Genomic DNA, 25,000 nt, shown 5'->3' with positions numbered 1-25,000 from the left:
AGAGTGGTTTGCACCCAGTTTGTACTGGGAACAAGACAACCACAGTGAGGAGGTCAGGGTACCCTTGCGGAGGTGGGGGGGAATCCCAGGGTATTTCTAGAAACAGCTGATAATAAATCAGCTGATCATGACTGACAGCGATCACTGTCTGTGTTTGAGTCCAGCAGTCGGAGGAGCCGACTTCTCCGGTCTCCAGTTTTATTTTTAGCTTTGTTTATCTCCGCTGGGACGAGCTTCCTTCTTCCTGTCACTCATCTTTTCTGCTCGGCTTCCTCTTTTCGAGCCTCTTCGCCTCCTCCTCCTCTCTCTGGGGATGAAGAGCAGGACTGAAACAGAGCTGATTGGTCAGCAGAGTTCAGGCTGAGCTCGTCTCCAAACCCCGAGAACACGCTGTGAGTGGGTGAAACACCAACCCAGCATCCCTCACAGCACTGGGAGCTCTGGGCTGATGAGTGAACAAATGTGATACCATATGGTGGTTTCTGATTGGCTGGTTCCAAAGTAAACTTTAACTGTAATAAGATGACAGCAGCAGCTGTTTGAGTCTGTGATGCTGAAACTTTGTTTGTCCATCCATCCACCCACCCATCCATCCATCCATCCCTCCATCCATCCATCCATCCATCCGTCCATCCATCCATCCATCCATCCATCCATCCATCCATCCCTCCATCCATCCACCCACCCATCCATCATCGGTCCATCCATCCATCCATCCATCCATCCATCCATCCATCCATCCATCAGTCCATCCATCCATCCGTCCATCCATCCATCAGTCCATCCCTCCATCCATCAGTCCATCCGTCCATCCATCCATCCATCCATCCGTCCATCCATCCATCAGTCCATCCCTCCATCCATCAGTCCATCCGTCCATCCATCCATCAGTCCATCCTTCCATCCATCAGTCCATCCGTCCATCCCTCCATCCATCAATCCATCAGTCCATCCCTCCATCCATCAGTCCATCCATCCATCCATCCATCCATCCATCCATCAGTCCATCCATCCATCCATCCATCCATCCGTCCATCCATCCATCAGTCCATCCCTCCATCCATCAGTCCATCCGTCCATCCCTCCATCCATCAGTCCATCCATCCGTCCATCCCTCCATCCATCAGTCCATCCATCCATCCATCCGTCCATCCATCCATCAGTCCATCCCTCCATCCATCAGTCCATCCATCCATCCCTCCATCAGTCCATCCATCAGTCCATCAGTCCATCCATCCATCCATCCATCCATCCATCCATCAGTCCATCCCTCCATCCATCCCTCCATCCATCCATCAGTCCATCCATCAGTCCATCCCTCCATCCATCCATCCATCCATCCATCCATCCATCATTGGTCCATCCATCCATCCATCCATCCATCATTGGTCCATCCATCCCTCTATCCCTCCATCCATCAGTCCATCCCTCCATCCATCCATCCATCAGTCCATCCCTCCATCCATCATCCATCCATCCATCATTGGTCCATCCATCCATCCATCCATCATTGGTCCATCCATCCCTGTATCCCTCCATCCATCCATCGGTCCATCCATCAGTCCATCCCTCCATCCATCCCTCCATCCCTCCATCCATCATCCATCCATCCATCCATCATTGGTCCATCCATCCATCCATCCATCCATCATTGGTCCATCCATCCCTCTATCCCTCCATCCATCCATCAGTCCATCCCTCCATCCATCCATCAGTCCATCCATCCATCCATCCATCCATCCATCCATCCATCCACCCCTTCATCCATCCATCCATGCATCCACCCATCCATCCCTCCAGCCATCATTTCATCCATGAATCCATCTGTCCATCCATCCATGAATCCATGCATCCATCCATCAGTCAGATTAAGTCTGGGTTTAATCCGATGAGCAGAAGAGACCCTCCAACAGGATGAGTCATGCACAGAGAGCAGTGAGTCTTCAGTGTCACAGGTGTGACGGCAGGTTTAACACTGTGGAAGCTGTGCTGTATGATCACAGTTTTAAACAATTTCTCTTCTGAGCTGAGAAGTTCACACCAGTGAGACATTAAAGACTCATTACTGCTGCCAGTAGCTCAAACAGGTGTCTCATTGTAATCAGATTACATTATTTAGTTTGAGTAAATGTTATATTGTTGTGAAAAGGCCTTCGATGTGGCTCGTTTCTCAGCGTGGCCTCAGACTGACAGTTCCAGGGTTCTGTGGGTTAGCAGTTAAAGATCAGTCTGAGGAGTAAACACAAAGACTTCATGCTCATCAGCTTCTGCTGTTGCCTGCTCACTTCTCTTCTTGGGGCTCACGTCTGATTGGCTGAAGATCGGCTACATCAACCTCCAGGCTCCCGTACCTGCTGGAGCTCCCGGGCTGGTTTGGCACCGTGTCTATGTGAAGTTCTGCTGTGGGTGTTGTCCTCTGCTGCACCCTGCTGGTCTGATTTCTGCACACCTGCTGCTGATCTGTAGTCCTCTCAGAATGATATACTAACTGATGATGTTTAAAGTAAAACATGTCTCTGTCCTGAGTGGAAATAAATGAATGAAAATGTATTATTACAAAATAAATTGTGCGTTGAATAAAAACACATTTCCCAGGGGCCTCCTGCAGTCAGACAAGTTTTTTTACATAAAAGAGCTCACCTGCTTGCTCAGGTGTGAGTGGGCTGGCTTAGTGTCAGCAGTGTGGGTGTGGGGAGCTGTGAGTGGGACAGCTGAGCCTGAGGTGTGATCTGTGTGGCAGCAGGTCACAGGTACACGTGTCAGCAACACACACACATTACTTCCTGTTACAGATGAAGTGAGCTAGCTAACACTGGGGCTGTGTCCCAATTGAGAGACCGTATGCTTGAACTACGCGCACTACTGAAGTCTGTATCTGCAGCAGAATGGAGCTAAAATAAATGTTGGTTTCAGTTCTATGAAGCTTTGAGTATTTTGGATCAGTAGCTGCTGTGTTTGTTGCATCATATTGCTGTAACTGTTTATATGCTTTATATATTCTGAGGTAAGTTGATCTATAGTGTTACATCATATTCTATAAGGATGTTATGTGTTTGTAGACTTTCTGCCCAGTTTGACCCATTTAGCAGAAGTCAGCCTGTTTAAGGCTCTGATATCTATTCTGTGTGACTTACAGCAGTTATGACATGGTCTGATTTTCTCACCCAATAAAGGAATATTTCATATATCAGTCTACTCTTCATTCTACACAGCAAATTCAAAAGTGTTAAATGTTTTGGTGTTAATAGTCTTCTTGCAAAAGTAGAGTTAATTTTACTCTAAGCAGAGTCACATTCTTTTAATGTAACTCTGAGGTGTAAAATGATAGTAGTTAAAATCGAGTGTTAAAAATGAGTGTTTCTCTGTCAAATCTGGAGGTGTTACAATGGAAACATTAACTCTTGACCTCTTAACTCTGAACTCCTACAGGGGCTATGACACCAACAGAGTAAATTCACAGACTCCGCCCCCAGCACGGCTCCAATCGAAGCTGAAGTGAAGCCGTTTCAGAACATTTTGCTCTACATATTTGAGTTGTTTGCCATGCTTGGTAAGTCATTTTTCAAAGATTGTTTCAATTATTATTCTGAGCTTTTACTTCTGTGGCTCTTTGGAGTTGAGACAAAGCTGTGTGAAAGGCATTAGCCACGTTGCTCGCTGATAGCATAATATTCTGTTTTAGCTAGCTGAAAGGTATTGTTTGCGGGCAAATACCACAGCCTTGAAAAAAAGCTTGCATGTGAATTTTCAGTCAAACTTTTCATCAAATACACCTAAAACAATGTCTAGAATGTGAAATGTTGGTATAATGGTGCTGCTTGAAGCCTGAAAACGATCGCCCATAAAAAACACGAGCAAACAGCAGTAGCAGGCGTCCTGACTGGATTCTACGTTAGCATAGATCCCTCCAGAGTTTTGTGCACACGGTTTAGGTAAAAATTAAAAAGGTTGAGGTTTTACATTTAGTTCAGTATTACCTGTTGCCTGTGTCCTTGTCTTTTGGGAAAATACTTTACACAAGTAATGGCTCAAAGAGGATTCCTTTTTTTTTTTTTTTACTGTGCTGCAATTGTTTACTGGATTATTTGTGCCATTAATTAGTGTCAACTAATTTTTATTCGATCTCTGCACAGGATATGCTTGTGAAGATGGAATATGGGGGAGAGCAGAAGTGCGTTGAAGTTCCACAAAGGGATGAATGAAGGACATGCATATTGTATTGAAGAAATAAGTGATGAGAACGCTGTTATTTGCATTTACCATGTCAGACCTTTTGATAAACAAAATACTAATGAAAGTGAGAACATGTACACTGTTACATCTTTCAGAAAATGTTTTGAAATTGTGGTGCACAGTTCAGAATAAATGTTTTTCAAAAACCATTGCATCTTTTTAGTAAATGTTTATTTCCAAAAGAAATTTCTAGAAGTTCAGAACAGTAAAATTCCTGCTTTTTAGAATGAATTAGAAGATAACTCTTACGTAGTTAAACTAAAATACTCTTTGAGAGTTAATATATAAACTCTTAACACCAAGTGTTAAATTATCAACTCCAGACAGATTTGGTGTTTAACACTAAATCAGAGTTAACGTACTCTCCAAAAAGAGTTAAATTAACACTCTCTGGTGTGGACCCATATAGACACTTTAATAGTGTTGAAATCAAATCCGACAGTGTTAATATGGACATGCTGGATTTGCTGTGTATCAGACACAGTTATCACAGCTCCTACATTTGCTTGTTACACATATATTCAATTCAATTTATTTATTCAATTCAATTTTATTTATATAGCGCCAAATCACAACAAAAGTCGCCTCAAGGCGCTTCATAGATACAGAGAAAAACCCAACAATCACATGACCCCCTATGAGCAGCACTTTGGCAACAGTGGGAAGGAAAAACTCCCTTTTAACAGGAAGAAACCTCCGGCAGAACCAGGCTCAGGGAGGGGCGGGGCCATCTGCTGTGATTGGTTGGGGTGAGAGAAGAAAGACAGGATAAAGACATGCTGTGGAAGAGAGACAGAGGTTAATAACAGATATGATTCAATGCAGAGAGGTCTGTGAACACATAGTGAGTGAGAAAGGTGACTGGAAAGGAAACACCCAGTGCATCATGGGAATCCCCCGGCAGCCTACATCTATTGCAGCATAACTAAGGGAGGATTCAGGGTCACCTGGTCCAGCCCTAACTATATGCTTTAGCAAAAAGGAAAGTTTGAAGCCTAATCTTGAAAGTAGAGATGGTGTCTGTCTCCTGAATCCAAACTGGAAGCTGGTTCCACAGAAGAGGGGCCTGAAAACTGAAGGCTCTGCCTCCCATTCTACTTTTAAATACTCTAGGAACAACAAGTAGGCCTGCAGAGCGAGAGCAAAGTGCTCTAATAGGTTCAATGCTTATATGTAAGCATTGAACCAAATTTAGTACCAACATATTAAACGAACAATATTGTCTCTTATATATGATACATCTGTATATACACTGTCACAGATACTTGTCTTTGAGTGAAGATTTAAAGTGATAGGAAATATAAATAAATGCAACTTGAATCTCTGACCCAGAGTTCAAGCTCACTGCTGTAATATATCCTGTAATAGATAGATAACATAATAATCTGACAATACTATAATATTGTCCATATTATATTCACATTACCACAGTGAGATGTCTTTAGTCTCATGAACAACATTAATTGTTATTTACTAACTAATCTTAAATGACTGTTCAGCACAGAAATGAAGCCCAACAATCATGTTTTACAGTCCCGTGGTCTCAGCCTCAGATACTCAACTGATCAAAGTGATGTCAGAACAAAAATGAATGACCAACATTTTTCTCCTTCATTTCTGTCAAACAAAGCTGTATGAAACGTACGTAGTGCGCGTACTTCAAGCGTGCGGTCTCTTAATTGGGACACAGTCCACGGGTGCTTTCATATGGACACTCAGCATCAGTCAGGAGCACCTGGACGAAACCAAATCAAAGACAGGGGTGGGTGAGCTAAACGAAGCTCATGCTAGCAGACACATTTATAAGGAACCTATAAATATTTCTAATGTTTCTAATCATCTTTCAAACTTTGTTTCATGAGTTTGTCATCAAAGCAGCTGTGACGCCGGATCATCAAAGCCCGGCTTTGTGTTCAAGCTGAACCCTCAGGTCAGAGGTCAGCTGGGCATCAGCCTTCTCTGTGAACTTCCTGCTCCAAGATCTGAGCGCGCTCACATCAAGGGGATCGACTGAGCTCCGCCTCCCCCAGTCACAGCCGTTATCAGAGGAACATGTGTGTGATGGCTGCACTTACAGCCACACAGGGGTAATATCACCATTGTATTGTATTGTATCTTTATTTGTTTCAGACATATAAAACAAAAAAAACAATATATACACACACTACATATATTTTCATTTACAGATACGAATATATATGTAGATATACACACACACATGTATATTAGTGCTGAGGCTTATACATAACGTTGCATTCACATCTGTCTTTCTTTAAATATAGGGATTAATTTACAGGACAATGAAGAACTGGTTTTGGTTTAGAGTTAATTCACGTATCCACATAACACTGCATTCTAAAATAAGTGCGCACATTTCAGTTTACACTGTTATGTATGAGTAATCTTTGTTTTCTGAGTTACCTTAGTTGCAGCTGCTCCAGTCCCTTGATTGAGGAGCCAAGACGTGGAAAAGGGGCGGAGCAAGCCTTGATGGAAAACTGCAGATTGGCTCATTCCATAACTCGGGACCATGGGGGGGATCGGAGTTCATGATGTTAGTTTCAGTTGGGTTTTGTGTGTTTTACCCCTTTTGTGGGCTGATTAGCCACTATTTATGGGCCCAACATTTTGAATCTTTTTGCAGGATTGAACTATGATGTTTTGGGGTTTAATAAAAAATCTCTTCTTTTTGGACTTTCACCTGTGGCTAAGTTTCCTTCGCTGCTCGGTCCATCTCAATGTCACACAGATAAAATAAGGCTGTGATCATCACAGCGCTCTGTAACCTGTGCTTAGTTACCATGGTGACTTAGCAGGTAACCTCACACCTCTGGTCAGGCCAGCTTCATCTATCATCGGTCAGGGTCAGAGGTCACAGGGAGTTATCGACTCCATTGGTCAATCCAGGATTTATTAATGTAGCTACAAGTGAGTCGGCAGGAGGGCTGCAGGCAGCATCGGACCAATCAGGAACACGGACAGGATGACATCAGATCAGGATGAAGCAGGTAGCACAGCCGAGAGCTCGTCACAGCCTGGTCCACCTCATCGTGAGACCAGCTCCGCTTTCCACCGCAGCCCTGAGAGCGAGCACGCGTCCGCCCAGGATCGTGTCCTACTATTACAGGTAATACCACACATATACTTTAAAATCCTGCTGCAGCCAACAGGAACACGGCTGGAGTAAAGTTCCTCTAAACTGACCATCAAACACAAGCGCTCTGGCTGTCTGACCTCTGAGGCTTCAGGGAATTATGCCATTTTCCAGAGATCTGATTGGTTAGTTGGAGGTGATCTTTAATGCCATTTTTGGATTACATGTCACAGTAAACACAGTCCTAACAAACCTCAGCTGTCCTGTGGACTCTGTCTGAAGATGTTTGACCTTTCCTCTGACAGGGTGGTGACATACCTGGGGCCAGGTGGGACCCGGGTAACGTGGAACCACCAGCGTTTAGAACTGAAGAAGCCTTTCAGAGGACGGGTTAAATATCTTCAAGAACCTACAAATTAAAAAAAGTCCAGTTCCTATCAGGTAGTCTCACCATGACCCAGGTGACCGAGGACCTCCACGGGTGGGTGGCTGAGCTCAGTCCTAAACTTAGAAACTAATGACACTTTTACACCCGATGTTGGTGGTTCTGGATCAGGAAACAGTCAGTCATTGAGCATTAAAGAGGCGGACACAGATCGAGGACAGAAACCAGATTTATTCTCACATCAGACAGAAACAGGATCCACCTGATCAGGACCCGACACTCATCCTGAAACCAGGTTTCACCAGAAAGATGCCAGAGAAACAGAACCATGGCAGGGTGCTACAGTGGGGGGAGGAGCTTCAGCAGCAGAATCAGGGGCGACTTTGTTTACGGTCCAAAGTTCCCAATACAGTCCAGGAAGATTAAGTTCAAAATCCCAAGATACCAAGATTACCAGGCTTAGCCGCTGGGAGTGGCCAAAGTCCAGAGTATTTTTTAAGTACATGATGGTGAGAATTAAAGCAGCAAATCCTGGTGAAAGCGCCAGAGTTTGTCAAGAGAGGAGTCCTGGACAGTTAGGACTCAGAGACGGGGTCCTGGACTGGTTCTACGGGGTTCTGGACTGGTTCTACTGGGTCTTGGAATGGTTCTGCTGAGTCTGGTTCTTCCTCCTTCTGGACTAGTTGTAAAGACTGCTGGAGTTCTCCAGGTTCCTTGACCGGTTCTCGGACAGGTTCTGCGGAGTCCTCGACCAGCCCTCTCACTTTCTGAAGTGGTTCTAGCAGTTCTGGACTCAGATTTCGGGTTTCAGCAATGAGTCGTTTGACACCAACCATCCATTGGCTAACCTCAGTCACATGGTCAACCATAAGAGAGCGATGGATGTCATCAGCCGCGTCCCAGCGACCCTTCTGTAACTCTGAGAGACAAACAGACGAGTGATCACACAGGTGAGTGAACACTCACCTGTGTGATCACACAGGTGTGCAGTGAGACACCTTACCTGCAGACAGGGTGTCCATGCGCCTCCTGACAGGAAGGCTCAGTCTACCCGACCTCCAGCTGTCCTCCATCAGGTGAAGGCGCTTTGCTACTTCATTACACACCTGAGCCTGCACACAGGTCAAAGGTCGCTCTGAGTTAAACACATTTTTGTGTTAACAGAAAAGGAAATGACTCGTTGGCCTCTCGGTGGCCCAACCTGGTACTGCAGGTGAGACTGACGCTCAGAGGTGATTTGAAACATCTGGTTATTTCTCTGATGAAGATAATGGCTGTGTCCCAACTCAGCGTCTGCAGCCTTAAAGGCCGCATTTTAAGGACGATTACGTGACAGCGACGAAGGCTGTCCCAATTCGAAGGCTGCTCGAAATGCAGCCTCAAACGCGTCCTTCATTTCCCTGAATTTCAAGGATGTGGCGGTGTAGACAGAACAACATTTGTCTCATATATAAAACATCTGCATATACACTGTCACAGGTACTTGTCTTTGAGTGAAGATTTAAGGTGACAGGACAAATAAATAAATGCAACTTGAATCTTTGACCCAGAGTTCAAGCTCACTGCTGTAATAACTAATAATGATTAATATAATAACTATAATATTGGCCATATTATATTTACATTACCACAGTGAGATGACTTTAGTCTCATGAACAACAGCAGCTAATTGTTAATTACTAGCTAATCTTAAACGACTGTTCAGCACAGGAATCATGTTTGACAGTCGTGTGGTCTCAGCCTCATTAAACCACACAGAGCTCGTGTAGAAACAAACGAACAAAACACGTTCTCCTTCATTTCTGTCAAACAAAGCTGTGTGAAACGTTTCCAGTTAGTATCATGGTTGCTAGGCAACCTGGGCAGCGCGACGGAGGCTAGACCGTCCCGTTTCACAAGCCTCGCACTTCCGGCCTTAGCGGTCTTTGAGTGGGCGGTCCTTGAGACCGTTAAGGCTGCAGACCCTGAATTGGGACACAGCCAAAGTTTCAGCTCGGGGTCAAAGGTCACTTTGTGCTACAGTAACATTCACTGCGACGTGGTGGCGCCCCCTGCTGATGTAATATATAGAGATTGACAGACCACATGGCTTTCGTGCATTGCATGCCGGGACCTCGTGGCAAACAATCAAAGCAATGCATCAAACGCCAGCGTTTGCAGCACTGCAACACGTTCATTCTCCCGTTCCAAAACCTTCTTGCTTTTTCTTTGCCCCCCAAAAAGGAATGTACAAAACGAAGGAGAACAATGCCGGTCCGTACAAAGACGGACTTGATGAAAAGTCAAAGAAAAGATACGAGGAAAAAATCAAAGGAGTGAAAGGGTCAGACCCTCACGAGCACACAGAGTGGACAAAAGACGTCAGTGTGCTGCCCAACTTTCACCACGCTCATATTTATAATCATACGGTTCTTGGAGTGAGTGCATACACTCATGAAGTTTAGTAACTTCAGGTCACTGCAACAAGCCCAGGTACAGTTTACCGACGGATGGGTGCAGGACCTTGAAATAAACCGAACGAAAGACCATCGTACGAACAAAGGTAAGTTTACCAGTCTCATAAATCGTCGTCATAAATACACATTCGTTAACCGTTTATTAATATAACCTTTGAGCTCAACGGTAATTAATTAGTAGTGGAAATAATTTCTGGTAGCATCACAGAAATGTAGCAGTGACAATAATACTGTATGCTGTAATCGTACTGGGCTATTAGTGATACAAAACAACTGTTTTACCCTGTGAATAAAAGTATATGTTTTTGTCAGGGTACCATGGTAATAACAGAAGCGAAACGCAATATTGTGTCAGGACAATTCACTATTTATGCACAATAAACAAAGGAGCATAGCGCGACCATTTCTGTTCAGCGCCAGACTTGCTTGTAACCTATAACCTATAAGAAAAATGACATATTAACAACCAGTGATTCCTGAGATCAGGGACAAAACAGGTTTTAATTTTCTAAAATATATTTTTTGATTTTTCAAAAACATATTTGTATATAATTGTTACCCAAACTTTTGGCTGTCTCACCATGTTTTGGTCTCCCAGGTGTAACAATTTTTAATAATTTATGTTTTTGCTGGAGAAGTGCGAGGTTTTTGTCAACACCGTCAAAAATATATTTTAAATGAAGTTGTTTCAGCTCTTCTGACTATTAGCAGCTTCTCTGTTCTACTGTTTATGCGCATATGTTTTCAAAGTAATTATACCAGGTTTAAAAGTAAGATTGTTTTGGCTTTTTATTATTAGAGTTACAGTCATACATATTTTCAGAAGCTTGTATTTAATCTGAATAAGAAACAATCATATTTGGTAGCATTTATTGAGAAAATTGAGTATTTTTATTGGAAGATCATGAGGGAGGAAAATATATGGTTCTTCAAAAGAGAAAGATAAACAAAAACTCCATATTATGGAGTTGACAAGGTGCTGACGGTGGTGACACACGAGAAGAAAACAAGATATTATTTCTTTCAAAATAACCATTAAACCTTAACAACCTTTGTAATATCACAAGACACATCATAACTATTCTGTTTTTGCACATGTCAAGTTCTGCATCTTAATAGTTCACCAGCAAGCAGCCGCCTGCTCCTGATTCCTAAAGTTCTCTGTGGTTGTGTTTAGACGCTGCTGGACTTTCTCTCCTTTTGTCTCTGTGCTTGTTTCCTTCTCTTCTGACTTATTTCTCTTCCTTTCAGATCACTGATGTTCTTTATTTTTCTCTTTTTCACTCTATTTCTCCATCTTTCCCTTTATGAGAAACTCTTTCTTCAACTCAGGCTGGCTGTTAATTTTTTCTCTCCTTCTCTTCCATTCCTCTGACAGCTTCCCCTTTGCTATTCTAGCCTGAAATGTACCATTTTGTAATTACTATAATTTTTCTGAAGCATGTGCATTTATACAGATTAAGGATGGATATTCACAACACAATTATGCATTAAGCAATAGAGATGCTATCCGGTCTTTAAGTTTGATGCCATTAGCTGATTCCAGGTCCAAACTCCGCTGCAGATCCCAAAGTCACAGGAAGTCTGCAGCATTACTCAGAGTTACAAACTGTCTAAATTCTTTCATCTGTAATAAAATGATCAGTGTGGCTCTACCAGGTGTAACATCCAGGCATCCATGAAAACAGAATATATGAAATTTAACAGTTAGAAGTTAGATTGTTTCCACCTGAACATGATACACCAGCTCTGCTGCCACTTCCAACATAAATGAAGACGGAAAACTAAACAGCAGTGACTATTGTCAGGTTACTGAAGTTGGGCTAGCTGCTACATAGTGATGTGCTCATGATTGCTAGCGACACAGCTATGTTAGCATAAACACAGTGAAGCTGGAGGATGAACGCTAACTTTTTTCCACCTGATAAAAGTTAATGCAGGGTTCCTGATGGTTAGGCTGACAGTGATCACTGGCTGTTTTTAGGGGCTTGTTCAGATGTAACAGAACAAGATAAAAAGCATTAAAACATTTTAACAGGCTTAATAAACACAGAGTAGTTTGGGCCTGGAAGCAGGATTCATACATCATCACTTAAAGACCAGCTCTCGGGCACAGCTAGCTCAGCAGATGCCACATGATCGGAAGGTTGGGCGTTCAAATCCAACGAACAGCGGCTAACCTGGATCGGTAGCTGCCCACTGCATCACTGAGTGAATGGGTCCAATGCAGAGGACTAAGCATTTTCCCACAGGATTAATAATGTAAACATAAACAATGAGATTCAAGATCAGGCAAATTCGATAATATTTGGCACATCTGTGAAGCAGAAATATCAGTAAAATACACAGGAAGTAATATGACTGAAATATTAATAAAAAAAATTCATATAAATGGTGAATAGGACACTTTTGTGACATTTGTCAGCACCATCAGACAAAAGTCCTGATGGTGCTGACAACATACCCGACTTTCTCTCATAACACATGTTTTTCTGACAGAAGCCATCTTGTTGTTCATCAGCTGCTTACGGCCTCTACAGTCTACCTAAATGAGGCTTTTTACAAGAAAAAAGAATTAAATCTGGGATTACATCGACCGTGGTTGTGACAGAGTTTTATCAGAAAGGTGTGCAATAAATGCAATAAAAACATTATCGCAGCAATGACCTCATGGCATGTGTCTCAAACAGGAAGTGGTAAAGGGGTCCTCAGAGTGCAAGCTGTCCACAATAATTCCTGATTTTTTTGCACTTTTGAAAAAATCTGATGGTGTTGAGAAAAACTCTGGACACGATTTTAATCACTTAAAAAATAAAAATAAATTTTCAATGTCATATTTTGATAACATATAAGGTAAATACTCAGTGACGAGAGCCATGATGTTTAATTTTAATTTGTTTTCTGTATTTTAATATCATCACACCTGCTTGTGGACAGTGGATTTACTGGTAATGTGTTGTACCATTTAAAATAAACATATATGTATAAAAAATGCAAAATCATAGTTTTGTTGTATAAACATTGCCCTGGCTTGTCTTTTAGGCAGCTGGGCAACACTTGTATGCATGTTTTTAACCACAAAACTGGGTTTTATCTGCCGGACATGCTTTGTCCCTTATCTGAAGAATCACTGCACAACAGCAGACTGAGCTGTGTGGGAATGCTTGGAGCAGATAACCTGTGAGCGTTCTGGGACGTTGTATTTGGTCTTTGAATGGCTGCAGTCCCGACCACCCGTGGCTCTTTGTTACCCCATCGGCTTCCCGTGGCTGTCATGCGACCGGCTACTGCAGTTAATAACACAACAGCTTCCTGCCATTTTTGGTTTCTTTTTATCGCTGTGACTGTTTTCATGTGAAAGCCTGCGTGCGCTAGTACTGCTTGCCACGAGTTCCCAGAATCCTTTGCGGTTTTACCCCAGAATGACGTCACATTTTCAATCTCTATATGAACTCACTTTCACAGCGCGTCTGCAGGCAGCGAGCGCTCCGTTCAGCACCGACATCACGCCCTCAACTTCAGGCTCACTCTCTGATTGGCTGATCGCAGCCTCTCTCTTAGTCCTCATTTGCCCCAGATGAGGAGGAGGGGGCGTGGCCACGGCACCAGGTGGAGGTCCAGCTGGGAGAAACCAAACAACAAATGTCTCAGCTGTCAGGTGTAAACTCACCACATCTCATTACAAACCTTTCTTACCTGGGTTGAGTAGAGGCGGAGCTACAGCACAGGGAGGTGGTGCGAGAGGGTTGGAGGAGGGAGGGGCTGCAGGTGGGGCTCCTGCACCTGTAGGTGAAGGTCATTATTAAGTATTAATCTTAGCAGCAGGAGGATCAGCTGACTGTTTGTTAGTGATGGGAATTCCAGCTCTTCAGGTTGTTTTATTGCTTTAATCAATTTATTATCAACAACAACATAAAATTATGGACAAAATGAAATACTGATTCACTCCATAAAATGTAAAACATAGATTATAAAATACAAAAACCAACTATTTACAATTCTGCTATTAACTACTTAACAACACAACACAATATAAATGAAAATATGCAAAACAAAGCGCAGACGCACGTTCTCTGTCATGCAGGCAGGATTGTTTGGAAGTGCATTCACAGGATTCAGTGAACAAACTTTCTGAATCCTTAAACATCAGCAACTGAAAATAGTTGGAAATCAAGTGCGGTCATGTCTGCAGGTCTTTATCAGCCGAGTCGTGTCTTGCTGGGTCAGACTTCTGCAAACGCTCTCATAGAGCTGTGGGTTGGATCAGGGTGGTGGTGGTGGTGTACTGCACGATGCTGCTGCAGACACACTGGCACCTTCATTAATATCACACTCAGCTGACTGTGTTTGATCTCCCCCTGCACTGATGGGTGGACAGTTGTCAGGTTGCAGGTTGTTTGTGCAGCTCTGTGCGACAGTGTCTTCTTGCAGACTCACACACAGATGTTGCTTCTTTTCTTGGTGTCACTCATGTTCATTGCTCGACCTTTCTAATGTCACCATGTCGTCTCGTTGTTGCCCCCGGCTCTCTCTCTCCCTCCCGCTCTGTTCCTGTGCTACTGTGAGTGTAACTGCCGCCCCTCCCCCCTCTGCTCACCGCAAACACAAGGCTCACGTGCGGCGTGAAGCAAAAAAAAGTGCGAGGAAAAAAACCCAGAAACATGGCTCCCAATAAGAGCTGTTTCGTTATCGAGCGACACATCACTACTGTTCGTACCTGAGGTCAGCGCTGGAGGCGGTCTCTTGTTGAGGAGGTTCCTCTGTGGTCCGTGGGCCACCTGAAGGCCATAGGAGAACTGAGGGGGGTCGTTCCAGCCCCGCTCCTGGTTACCTGCTCAAAGAGTTGGGAGTTTTAAACCAGCTCTAAACGTTCCTCAGTAAGAGCTGCACGCAGTCCCGTCTGCTCCACTGCTGCCCGTACAAATGAAACACCTGAAGGGCCGAGCTCACGCCGCTTTCTACTTTATGGAATTAAAAATGGAGTCTGAACAACAGCGAAGAGCGTTTCTACTTTTGAGAACACTGCTGACGGCAGGGACCTGACAGTCTGCAGAACTCAGATAAAGACGTGGTCCTTCCACCTGGGACGTTTCAGGTAAAGGTGAGATGGTGTGAGGTTCAGGGACCCACATCACGCAGGAGAAGGTTTGTGGAGATTCGTTACTGTGACTCAGTGACTGATTATTGATCCCCTCACTGGTCACATGATCCATCCTCTAATTTAAAGCACACTGGGATCAATATCTCAGTTTGCCCTGTGACAGATGGCTGAAGCTGTTCATGTGATCAATGACCCTCATCAGAAACACACCATCTGATGCCTCGTAATCAATAACTGATCAATGAGGGAAAGCAGCTCTGGAATCTAAAAACAGCAACACTAACGTTGTCCACGTGTGTGTAAGCATAAGGAGGTCAGTCAGGTCGTTTATCGAGCCGTCACTGATCACGTGATTTCCGCTATAACCTGATCAGGACTTTCAGTTTGTGGAAACATCAAATGAAACTCCTGTTTGCACCTGGATGATGATCATCTGGTGCATGACTCGTGAGCCGAACATAAATACACTCAGGATTAAGAAACACTAACATTTACAGGTACCAGGTGTGTGTTAGCTGGCTAAAGCTTCCGCGAAATGTAAAACTAACAGGTTTTTGAACGAGGTTCGTCTCGTCTTTCTTTCCACGCGCGGTGTCTCTGATGTTAGATAAACACAGACTCCCTTCGGAGTCAGCTGACCACGTGATTGCAGTCTTGTACTACCTGGCTCTCAGGTGATTCTGTTCCAGCTGAGCAGGCGGACTCATTTACGTGTCCAGCCAGTCCAACCAAACTCCGGTTCATCATTCTGAACACGCAGACTCCACTCATAGAGAAATCGGCATGTTTAAATCAGATATAAATTCAAATGTTACTTTACACGTACTCATACAAGTCGCAACAGCCCGTTACCGTTAAATAAAACACTAATTAAACCTCGTTTTCTATTTTATGGATTGTTTGCTGGCCGAATGTCGAATAACAACCCAATAACTGGCACCTGACACAGATTATGTTTACACGCTATTTATTTACAGCCTGTAGTCCTAAAAACGTTAAATTCACAGATTTGTGAATGAAGTTCGTCACTGTGTTCTGTTAATAGGCGATGAGAGGAGAGCAGATCGTTACCGGGCACGACGCCGTTCATTAACATTAATGTCCTTCTTCATGGAGGCAGAGCCGCTCTGTGCCGGGAGGAGGAAACTCACCGGGTTTAACGTACATGTCCTCCATGTTGGAGTCCAGAGAGCAGCGGCGGGAAGCTGGGCTAAGCTAACCGGGAGGCTAATCCACCGAGCTAAACAGGGACCGAAGCTTCGGGGCAACTTTGGTCCAAATTAAACTTAAAGTAAACCGACACAGAGTCCTGCTGTGGACGGGACACGCCGGGCCCGCGTCAGACTGCACGGGGAACGGTTTCCGGTCCAGCTTCAAAATAAACGTTTCTTGAAACGTTTATTTATTTTATATTTTTCTAATATCACTCTAAATAAATATGATAGCATTTACACAGACCAATATTAGAAAGGATATGCATTTTTATATGTATTTTTTCTTGTTCAAGGTGAGATAGATGTGCAAAAACAGAGAAAACTCTTCTGTCACCACTGAATTATTGGAATAAAATAAATTGCTGCATATAAAATAATAACCTATGATAAAATAATAAAAATATAACATTTAACAATAATATTATACAATAACTGAGTTACTTAAGTGAGTAAATATACATGTTTTCTGATTATGACAAGCAAACAAAGAAACAAGATGACTTTTTAGAGTTAATAATTTATAAATGTTAGTAAAAGCCCAGAAACTAGAAAATAAAATAAACGATTATAGTGTTGCGTTTAAACATGTTCTTACGTTTAATGTTAAGGCTTTTACTTTGAAAAGGAAATGGTTATGTATCTTGAAATGTCTCGAGCTTCACGAACTCCCAGCATTACAAACATTTCCGGGACACGTGGCCGCTGTGTCACAGATATGATGACGTAGTGAGACACGCAGTGAGCCTGAAATAAAGAGAGAGCGAGACTGTAAACAAACTAATGAACCTGGATGCAGTCATTAGTTGATCTCTGGAGTATTTTATTGTGAAAGTCAAACTAATAACCGTGTAGCGTGCTCCCGTTAGTGAAGTGAAACTTTGATCCAGGAAATAGAGGTTCAACTCCACAAGACCATTTTTAAACTTTCTCACCTGAAGTTCCTCATCAGTTACAGTCTCTGTACTCGACCCCACCAACCTGTCACATCTGTGTCACACCTCTTAGAGCCACTGATAATTAATCATTTATAATCTTTCATTTCTCAGCAAATGATTTGAAAACAAACAAAATGAATTGCCTGTCACCATATCTAACGGTCAAAGTAATCACACTCCAGTCAGGGGTTCCTCAGGGTTCTGTCCTCGGTCCACTGCTCTTTAGCCTCTACATGCTCCCACTTGGTACAATCATAACGAGCCACAACATCTCCTGCTGTTCCGTGCAGATCTTATGATGTGACCTCTGTCAGCTGCACTGATGACATTAACTGCTGGATGTCTAAAACCAGGCAGAGATACTTGTTCGTATTTATCATCCCTGTCTCTGAAGCAGGCCATGCCATCCTAATACAACCTTGGTCCGCGTAGTCGGCAATAAGTCAGACTGGTTTCCAGTGGGTGTTGCACTCAGCCAGAGCTGCCCTCTGTCATCGATTCTCTTCATAACTTTTATGGACAGAACGTCTAGGCGTAGTGAAGTGTCTGAAGGCTTCACTGGGTGGTCTCAGGGTCTCTTCTTTGTTTTTTTGTAAAAAAATGTGGTTCTGTTGGCTTCATGGAGTGCTGGCCTCCAGCTCGCACTGGAACGGTTTGCAGCCGAGTGTGAAACAGAGGGAATGAGAATCATACCTCCAAATCTGGAGGAGTATTAATCTGTCTCTCTTCCACAGCATGTCTTTATCCTGTCTTCCTTCTTTCACCCCAACCAATCACAGCAGATGGCCCCGCCCCTCCCTGAGCCTGGTTCTTCCTGTTAAAAGGGAGTTTTTCCTTCCCACTGTCGCCAAAGTGCTGCTCATAGGGGGTCATATGATTGTTGGGTTTTTCTCTGTATGTATTATTGTAGGGTCTACTGTACAATATGAAGTGCCTCGAGTTGACTGTTTACCAGACATTGTGTGAACACGACCACAGTAGCAACACTGAGTTTTTTACAGTGAAGGGTGAGATAGGAGAGGGAGGGGAGTGATGACATCAGCAGGAGGAGGAGAGTCAGGGAGAGGGAGGACAGAGAGGAGAGGAGGACAAGCAGCATCGTTTATCAGGCAGAGAGGAGGGAGAGAGAGGGAGAAACAAACGCTGGGCAAGCACAAAGGAGGAGAAGAAGAAGACTGATGGTGTCGTCGGAGAGAGCGCCAGCCGGAGGAACGAGAGACACTGAGAAAGACAGACAGAGAGAGAGAGAGGCGAACGGGAGAAGACGTTAACAACCGTCCTCTGGGCCCGTGTGTATGTGTGTGTTGGTGATCAGCTGATTGGAACACACGTATTGGAGGGCGGAGCCATGATGGGCAAGGACTACATGTTGGCCATCATTATAGTCAACTATGATGGTAAGACACACACAATCACACATACATGCAAACAGGGGTCCTGGTGATGCTGCTGCCTAACCAGGACCTGCTAACGTGTTTGTCCACAAAAATGAAACTGCAGCCTGTTAGCATAATCTCATGACCTCTGACCTTTTAGCTTCACTGCTCTGACACAGACTCGTGATTCTAAACTTGTTAGCTTATGTTCGTTGTGTTAGCATGTTGTCATGATTGAACCTTAGAGCTTTAGCTTCAGTCTGTATCAGTACATCATGTATGCCAGCAGGTGCACCTTTCACACAGTTACTGTCAACGTGGATTATCCAGCTGCAGCAGATCTGTCAGCACAGCCATCACTGTAGTCAACGTTAAGCTGTCAAATGTATAAATATAAACAGAAATATTACTGGATGCAGAGAGGGGGTACACAGGTTCACAGATATTTAAGAACATTTGTTGTTGTTGTTATTTGGGGTCTGTTAGCATGATACCATGTGTTAGCCCTAGCCTGGCTCTAGAGTTTGTTTGTGTAGGTACGTGGCTACACGGAGTGAAGCATTTGGATATATAACCTAAATGCTCACTTTAAGTCTTCCAGCTAACCAACATTTGAGTGCTGATTGGAGGAAAATTAACAAAATAAGCAGAAATAGTCTTCAGTGTTTTTATTGTTAATGCAACCTTTTTTGTGAGCTTTACTGGCTAACTGACTGACCTTCTGGTGTTCGGGGTCCTCATCAGGCTCATTAGGCCCAAAAACATTTTAGAGAGGGACAGGAAAACACAACAAAGTCTAAAGAAGGACGCTGGTGTTTGTCCTCCATCACTCGTCTTTAAAGGGTCATCATGAGCCAAAGCTCCGCTGCAGTCGGTACACAGGACGCTCAGGTCACAGCCTGTGAAGTCAGCTGTTTGTATCCAGGGCTGGACCAGACTCAGAGCTGCCATCGTTTCTCATATATATGCAGCGTTGGGAAGGTTACTTTTGAAACGTATTCCACTACAGATTACAGATTACATAATCCAAAAAGTATTTTGTAACATATTCCGTTACGTTACTCAATGAGAGTAACGTATTCTGAATACTTTGGATTACTTAATATATTATCATGCTTTTTTACAACTACATGAATGTCCTATTGCTGTGATTTATTACTATTACTGAAGGTTACTCTCCACACCAACACAACTAGATGTTTAAATCTTAATATAAATGAGTAACAGTAGGTGGACATTAGGTAAGGCTGCACTTTCTGCAGTGATCTCGTATAGAAAACAGGTCCGCGGCTCCGAACCGTAGTAAAGGGACCTCTGGCTGATACGTCGGGTTCGTGTCGGCTCGTAGCTGAAAACTAGCTTTGCTTTGTTGTGTGGGTCGACTTTGCTAGCGAGAGTCAGAGAGAGACGTTGAAAGGCTGCTCCAACAGAACTTATTGTTTCAGAGGAAAACACGAACACAGCGTACAGTCGAGTCTTAACAGCTTACTTACAGCTGGGCTCGTCAGGCTCTCTGTTTGGCTGCAGTGGTTATTATTATATTTACATGCTTCCAGCTCCCGTTTCTGCTCGGTGACAGCTCCTACTTTTCCTTTTTCTCCCTCCTCGCTCACAGACCCATAACGGGTACAGCAGTCCATTCTCCCTGCAACACGGACTACACGGACCGGTTTATCCCCGACATTATCTTCACGGACCGGCCTTTAAGGTGTCGCGGATAAATACAACAAAATAAAACCAGTACCGGTACCGAAAAAAAGAAGATTTATTCATAACACGCGTGAAAAGACCCAGGAAAACCGAGTAAACGATAACAAAATAACGCTGAAAAACGATAAAAACCCTGAAAACCAAACATTTCACACCTGAGCCTCAACTCTTGCGGCCCGGTACCAAACGACTCACGGACCGATACCGGTCCGAGGCCCGGGGCTTGGGGACCGCTGCTTTAGGGCGATGCCCGTAACACTCTGCCTGTTGCCTTCATATTAAATCATTTTTGTGAATAACTTCTTCCTTCGTATCATCATGCGGCTGCAAGTAGAGGTGACATGGGCCGCGAGATTGAGACACAGACATTAGAGCCTCGTTTTGTTTGGGGCGTGGAAACCAAAAACAGAGAGGGCATAGCCGAACATATGAAACAGGAAGTACCGCCGTGTAATCCCTTTATTTCAACAAAGTAACTGTATTCTGAATACCACCTTTTTAAACGGTAACTGTAACGGAATACAGTTACTCATATTTTGTATTTTAAATACGTAACGCGGTACATCATTCATTTCTATTATTCATACCATTTAAAACAGCCGGGTCGCACATGTACAAAATAATGTCCCAAATACAGATTAGAAAATGAATAAAAAAGCTAAGGCGGATTTTTTTCTTGAAAAAACAAACAAAAAGAAAAAAAAAAAAAAAAATTTGTAACTTTGACCAACAGATGGAGTCTCTCTTATTATTATTATTATTTTTTATTTATTTTTTTATTTAACCTTTATTTAACCAGGAATGTCCCGTTGAGATCAAAGACCTCTTTTTCAAGGGAGTCCTGGCCAAGAGGCAGCACATTTCCAAACAAATACATACGAACAAACAAAGTTAAAATTACAGAAAACAATTACACATTATTGAGGCAGTCTGTAGGCCTTTGAGTTTAGTTTTAAAAACATTTAAAGACAACAGTTCAGTCAGTTTCCAGTCTTTCTGTAACAGGTGCCACGAAAAAGGCGCAGAGTGGACAAAGGCTTTCTTCCCCAGCTCTGTGTGGACAAGGGGAACAGACAGCAGCAGCTGATCATTTGAACGTAAGGAGTAAGAACCACTATTTGTCCTTGTGACCAAAGTACAAATATAAGGAGGCAGCAATCCAAGCATAGCTTTGTAAATAAAAGTGTACCAATGCCCCTGTCTTCTAATGGCCAAAGAAGGCCATTTTACTCTTAAGTACAAGTCACAGTGATGGGTCAGATATCTACAGTTGGTAATAAACCTCAAGGAAGCATGACACATCGTGTCCAACATTAGAAGACATGAAGAAGAAGCGTTCATATACAGAATGTCACCATAATCTAACACAGATAAAGGTTGCAGTGACAAGAGGTTTTTTTACTGCAAAAGAAAAGCACTGTTTATTACGGAAGAAAAACGAAGTTTAAGTCTCAGTTTCTTTACAAGTCTCTCTATATGTGGTTTAAACATATAGAGCTTAATTGTAAAGCTTCCTTTACAATTATTATTGTAAAGGAAGCTTCCCAAACACGGGATAATCAAAGTATTTCTTATATTCGTATCTCAGTTGTTGGTGCCGTCTCAGTCCTGAACCAGCAGAAGCTCAACGTTCAGCTTCAACATGAACATTTATGAGACAAACCTTTAGTTCATGCTCAGCAGGCGTCTCTCTCTGTTTGGGGAAACAGACTAAAATCAAGGTTTGGATGAGCGTGACTTTAAACTTTCATCTTAATCTGAAACACGTGTGATTATATACCAGGAATATTAAATCCCCCACATGACTGAATGTAAGCGTCTCAGTGTGTATAAGCTCCCAATCACAGGTAACTGTCGTCTGACACAATCAGTGCTCTGCTGTGGGAACGACTTTCAGGCCGCAGCTCTGCTGGTCAGCAGCATGGCCCCGCCTCCCCGTCTCAGGCTGATCGTATCGTTGTCTTTTAATCAGCCCATTCAGCATCTGGTGTCTCGGAGCACTTATTAATTATTCACAGCTTCTCCGGTTTCCTCTCTTCCTCTAACGCAGCGTGACCTCCGATCACCGCCGGCCTCTCCTGTTGTAGTTTTTACAGAGATATCAGGAATAAAACAGGAAGATTCAGAGCTCAGAGAGTCAGCAGTGTGAGAGCAGAGCAGAAGGCCTGAAGGACACAAGGTGGTGGACGTGTCCATGCTCGGGGGACAGCTCGTGGAAACAAACTTATGTTCAGGCTCATGATTCTCCAGAACCACCCAGGACCCTGCAGGGAACCAGAGAAGCAGCTCGTTCAGAATCCGCCTGAGAAAACGTTTCAGATCCACGGACGCACATCTGAACATCGCTGACTCAGTGCAGAGAGCAGCCAATCACAGAGCGTTCAGCTGCCTTTAAAAGGACGCTTTCATTAAACGTGAGCTGCTGAATGTGTCTATACAGAAATGCAACCGCTCACTTCATTGAATTTAAAATGATTGTAAGTGCCGTTGCTTTCAAAGTGAACCGATGCAGTTGTGATGTGTCAGCGCTGACTGCGCGTGCATGGACGTGTCCTCTGCAGCAGACAGCAGTGCTGATGTCCCGGGATCGATACCTGATCTCTTCCACAGCAGCATTTTTAATTTCTCTTTGATATTTGGGCTGATCGGGGTCCGATGAATGTAAAAACAAAGAATTACCTGATTTTTGTTTTTAAGGAAAAATGAGGATATTTGTTTAAAATTTCGATAGTACAGTAGCAGCATAATGTCCTCGTAAGTGGACATCAGGCCCTTGTAGAGCAAAATTGAGTATTTTGGTCTAAATAACCCAAAATGTGATGTGCACATATGTGGACGCAGGTTAAAGCAGCTGTGAGGTGATGGATGTCTGAGCTCAGTTTGTGGACTCAAAGCTGGAGCTGACAGTGAGCAGCATGTTTCAGCTGCACACAAAATGAGTTTGTCTGAACTCTGAGTTCAGAACATTTGAACATTTTCACATCTGAAAGAAGTTTGACGACACGATTAGAGATGAGTGCAGTAATGGGATTACTTTGGCTAGTGCTTTATTTGAACCCTGACTCGCATTTATGGATGGAGTAACGCTCATCATCATCATCATCATCACGGGGTGCTAGTTGGTTTAAACAGAAGACTAAAATAAGAATATTTAAGATTTTGTAAAATCTTCAACGAGGGTTTTCAAACTCAAAGCAAACTTTATTGTCATCTCTGCCATGTACAGTTCAGTATATGGAGACGAGACGACGAGGCTCCAGTTCCATACAGAGCACAAGAACAACATATGGGAAGAGTACGAATAAGAATAAATCTAAAAATATAAAGGGGAGTAAATGTACACTTTGAGGTAAAAGGGTTAATAACAGTCTAAAATTTACAATTGAGATTTAAAGTGACTTTGTTTAGAATGACCAACGTAGCAGCTTCACAGTGTGAAACAAAGTGATCAACATAAGCAGGACTGTCCACAGAGCAGCATCCAGCAGTGGTCTGTGGCGTCCAATAGAGTCAGTTTACAGTTTGTGTGGGCGTGTGTGGGGGGGGGAGCCTGTGGTGAGTTCAGCTGCTGTCCCGCAGTCTGCAGGATCGGCCCCGGTGCTGCGACAGCGCCTGCCGTATGGGAGGGAGGAGAAAAGAGTCGTGTGAGGGGTCACGCACGATGCAGGAGGCCCGACTGATGCAGCGTTCGTGAAAGATGCAGCAGAGGCAGAGATGTTCGATGGTGTCGGCAGCTGCTTTGACGATCCGATGCAGCCGGCTGCGGTTGCCAGCTACATCCACTGCTGTGACCTGCAGGGGGCGCTGTTAAAAATATTTACTGATATAGACAATACAAAAGGGTCTAAATGTGAAGGCGCACATTCATTGGCTAATCAGTCGATCACAGTTTGTCAGCCAATGAGCGTACTCCTGTCGATGCTCCAGTCTATCACACGTGTGATAGAGCGACTCATGAACAGAACAGGAACCACACACATCGCCCACTGGTGGCCATCAGATTGAATGCAGGTTTAAGCCCCGCCCATGTTCTCAGAGACAGAAGCTTGCTGCATCTTTTAAACAGTTCACATTTACCTGCTTTGTGTCCCTGCAGACAACATCTGGACAGACCAGAACCTGCTGCTGGACCCAGACCTTCCCTCTGGCTGGAGAACCATCAAAGACTCCACGGGAACGTACTACTGGCACGTTCCCACCGGCGCCACCCAGTGGCAACATCCCCGTCTTACAGGGACACCGCAGCTGCTCGATGCCCAGGTGAGAAGAAGCAGACCTGCTCCAGTAAACCTGCTCAGATTGACCCGGTCACCTCAGGCTTTTCTTCTTCTGTGGTGTCTCAGCAGGAGGAGGCTGGACAGCAGAGCTCCAACAAGGAGACAGAAGGTCCACCTGAGGACAGGTAACACATACATGTGCAGTATGGGTGATGTGTTTCCACCATGACAGCTTAAAGCTGTCCAGGTCCAGGACACTCAGCTGTCCTTTAAAGAATG

The 25,000-nt window shown here is 43.7% G+C and overlaps 2 protein-coding genes across 3 annotated transcripts in view; one reads left to right on the top strand and one right to left on the bottom strand.

Moving 5' to 3' along the window:
- Positions 1 to 7,931: 7,931 nt before the first annotated feature.
- sra1 (steroid receptor RNA activator 1) lies at positions 7,932 to 16,594 on the bottom strand. The gene is made up of 6 exons (XM_085364792.1): positions 16,421 to 16,594; positions 14,886 to 14,999; positions 13,865 to 13,951; positions 13,626 to 13,789; positions 8,716 to 8,824; positions 7,932 to 8,631 (listed from the first exon to the last, which is right to left on the bottom strand). The coding sequence occupies exons 1-6, from the start codon at positions 16,443 to 16,445 to the stop codon at positions 8,288 to 8,290; spliced, it is 843 nt and encodes a 280-aa protein (XP_085220918.1). The 5' UTR covers positions 16,446 to 16,594; the 3' UTR covers positions 7,932 to 8,287.
- Positions 16,595 to 18,766: 2,172 nt separating this feature from the next.
- Positions 18,767 to 25,000, top strand: part of apbb3 (amyloid beta (A4) precursor protein-binding, family B, member 3) — an 11,238-nt gene continuing 5,004 nt past the window's right edge. For both annotated transcript variants that reach the window (XM_085364778.1, XM_085364779.1), the window contains exons 1-3: positions 18,767 to 18,815; positions 24,601 to 24,764; positions 24,848 to 24,906. In XM_085364778.1, coding sequence (XP_085220904.1) covers positions 18,767 to 18,815; positions 24,601 to 24,764; positions 24,848 to 24,906 — 272 coding nt within the window. The remainder of the gene's footprint in view (positions 18,816 to 24,600; positions 24,765 to 24,847; positions 24,907 to 25,000) is intronic.

Source organism: Diplotaxodon limnothrissa, linkage group LG10 (genome assembly GCF_057381915.1).
Source record: "Diplotaxodon limnothrissa isolate DT_005_m linkage group LG10, D_limnothrissa_male_GT1.1, whole genome shotgun sequence".
NCBI classification, from domain to species: Eukaryota; Metazoa; Chordata; class Actinopteri; order Cichliformes; family Cichlidae; genus Diplotaxodon; species Diplotaxodon limnothrissa.
This window is presented reverse-complemented; position numbering and strand designations above follow the sequence as displayed.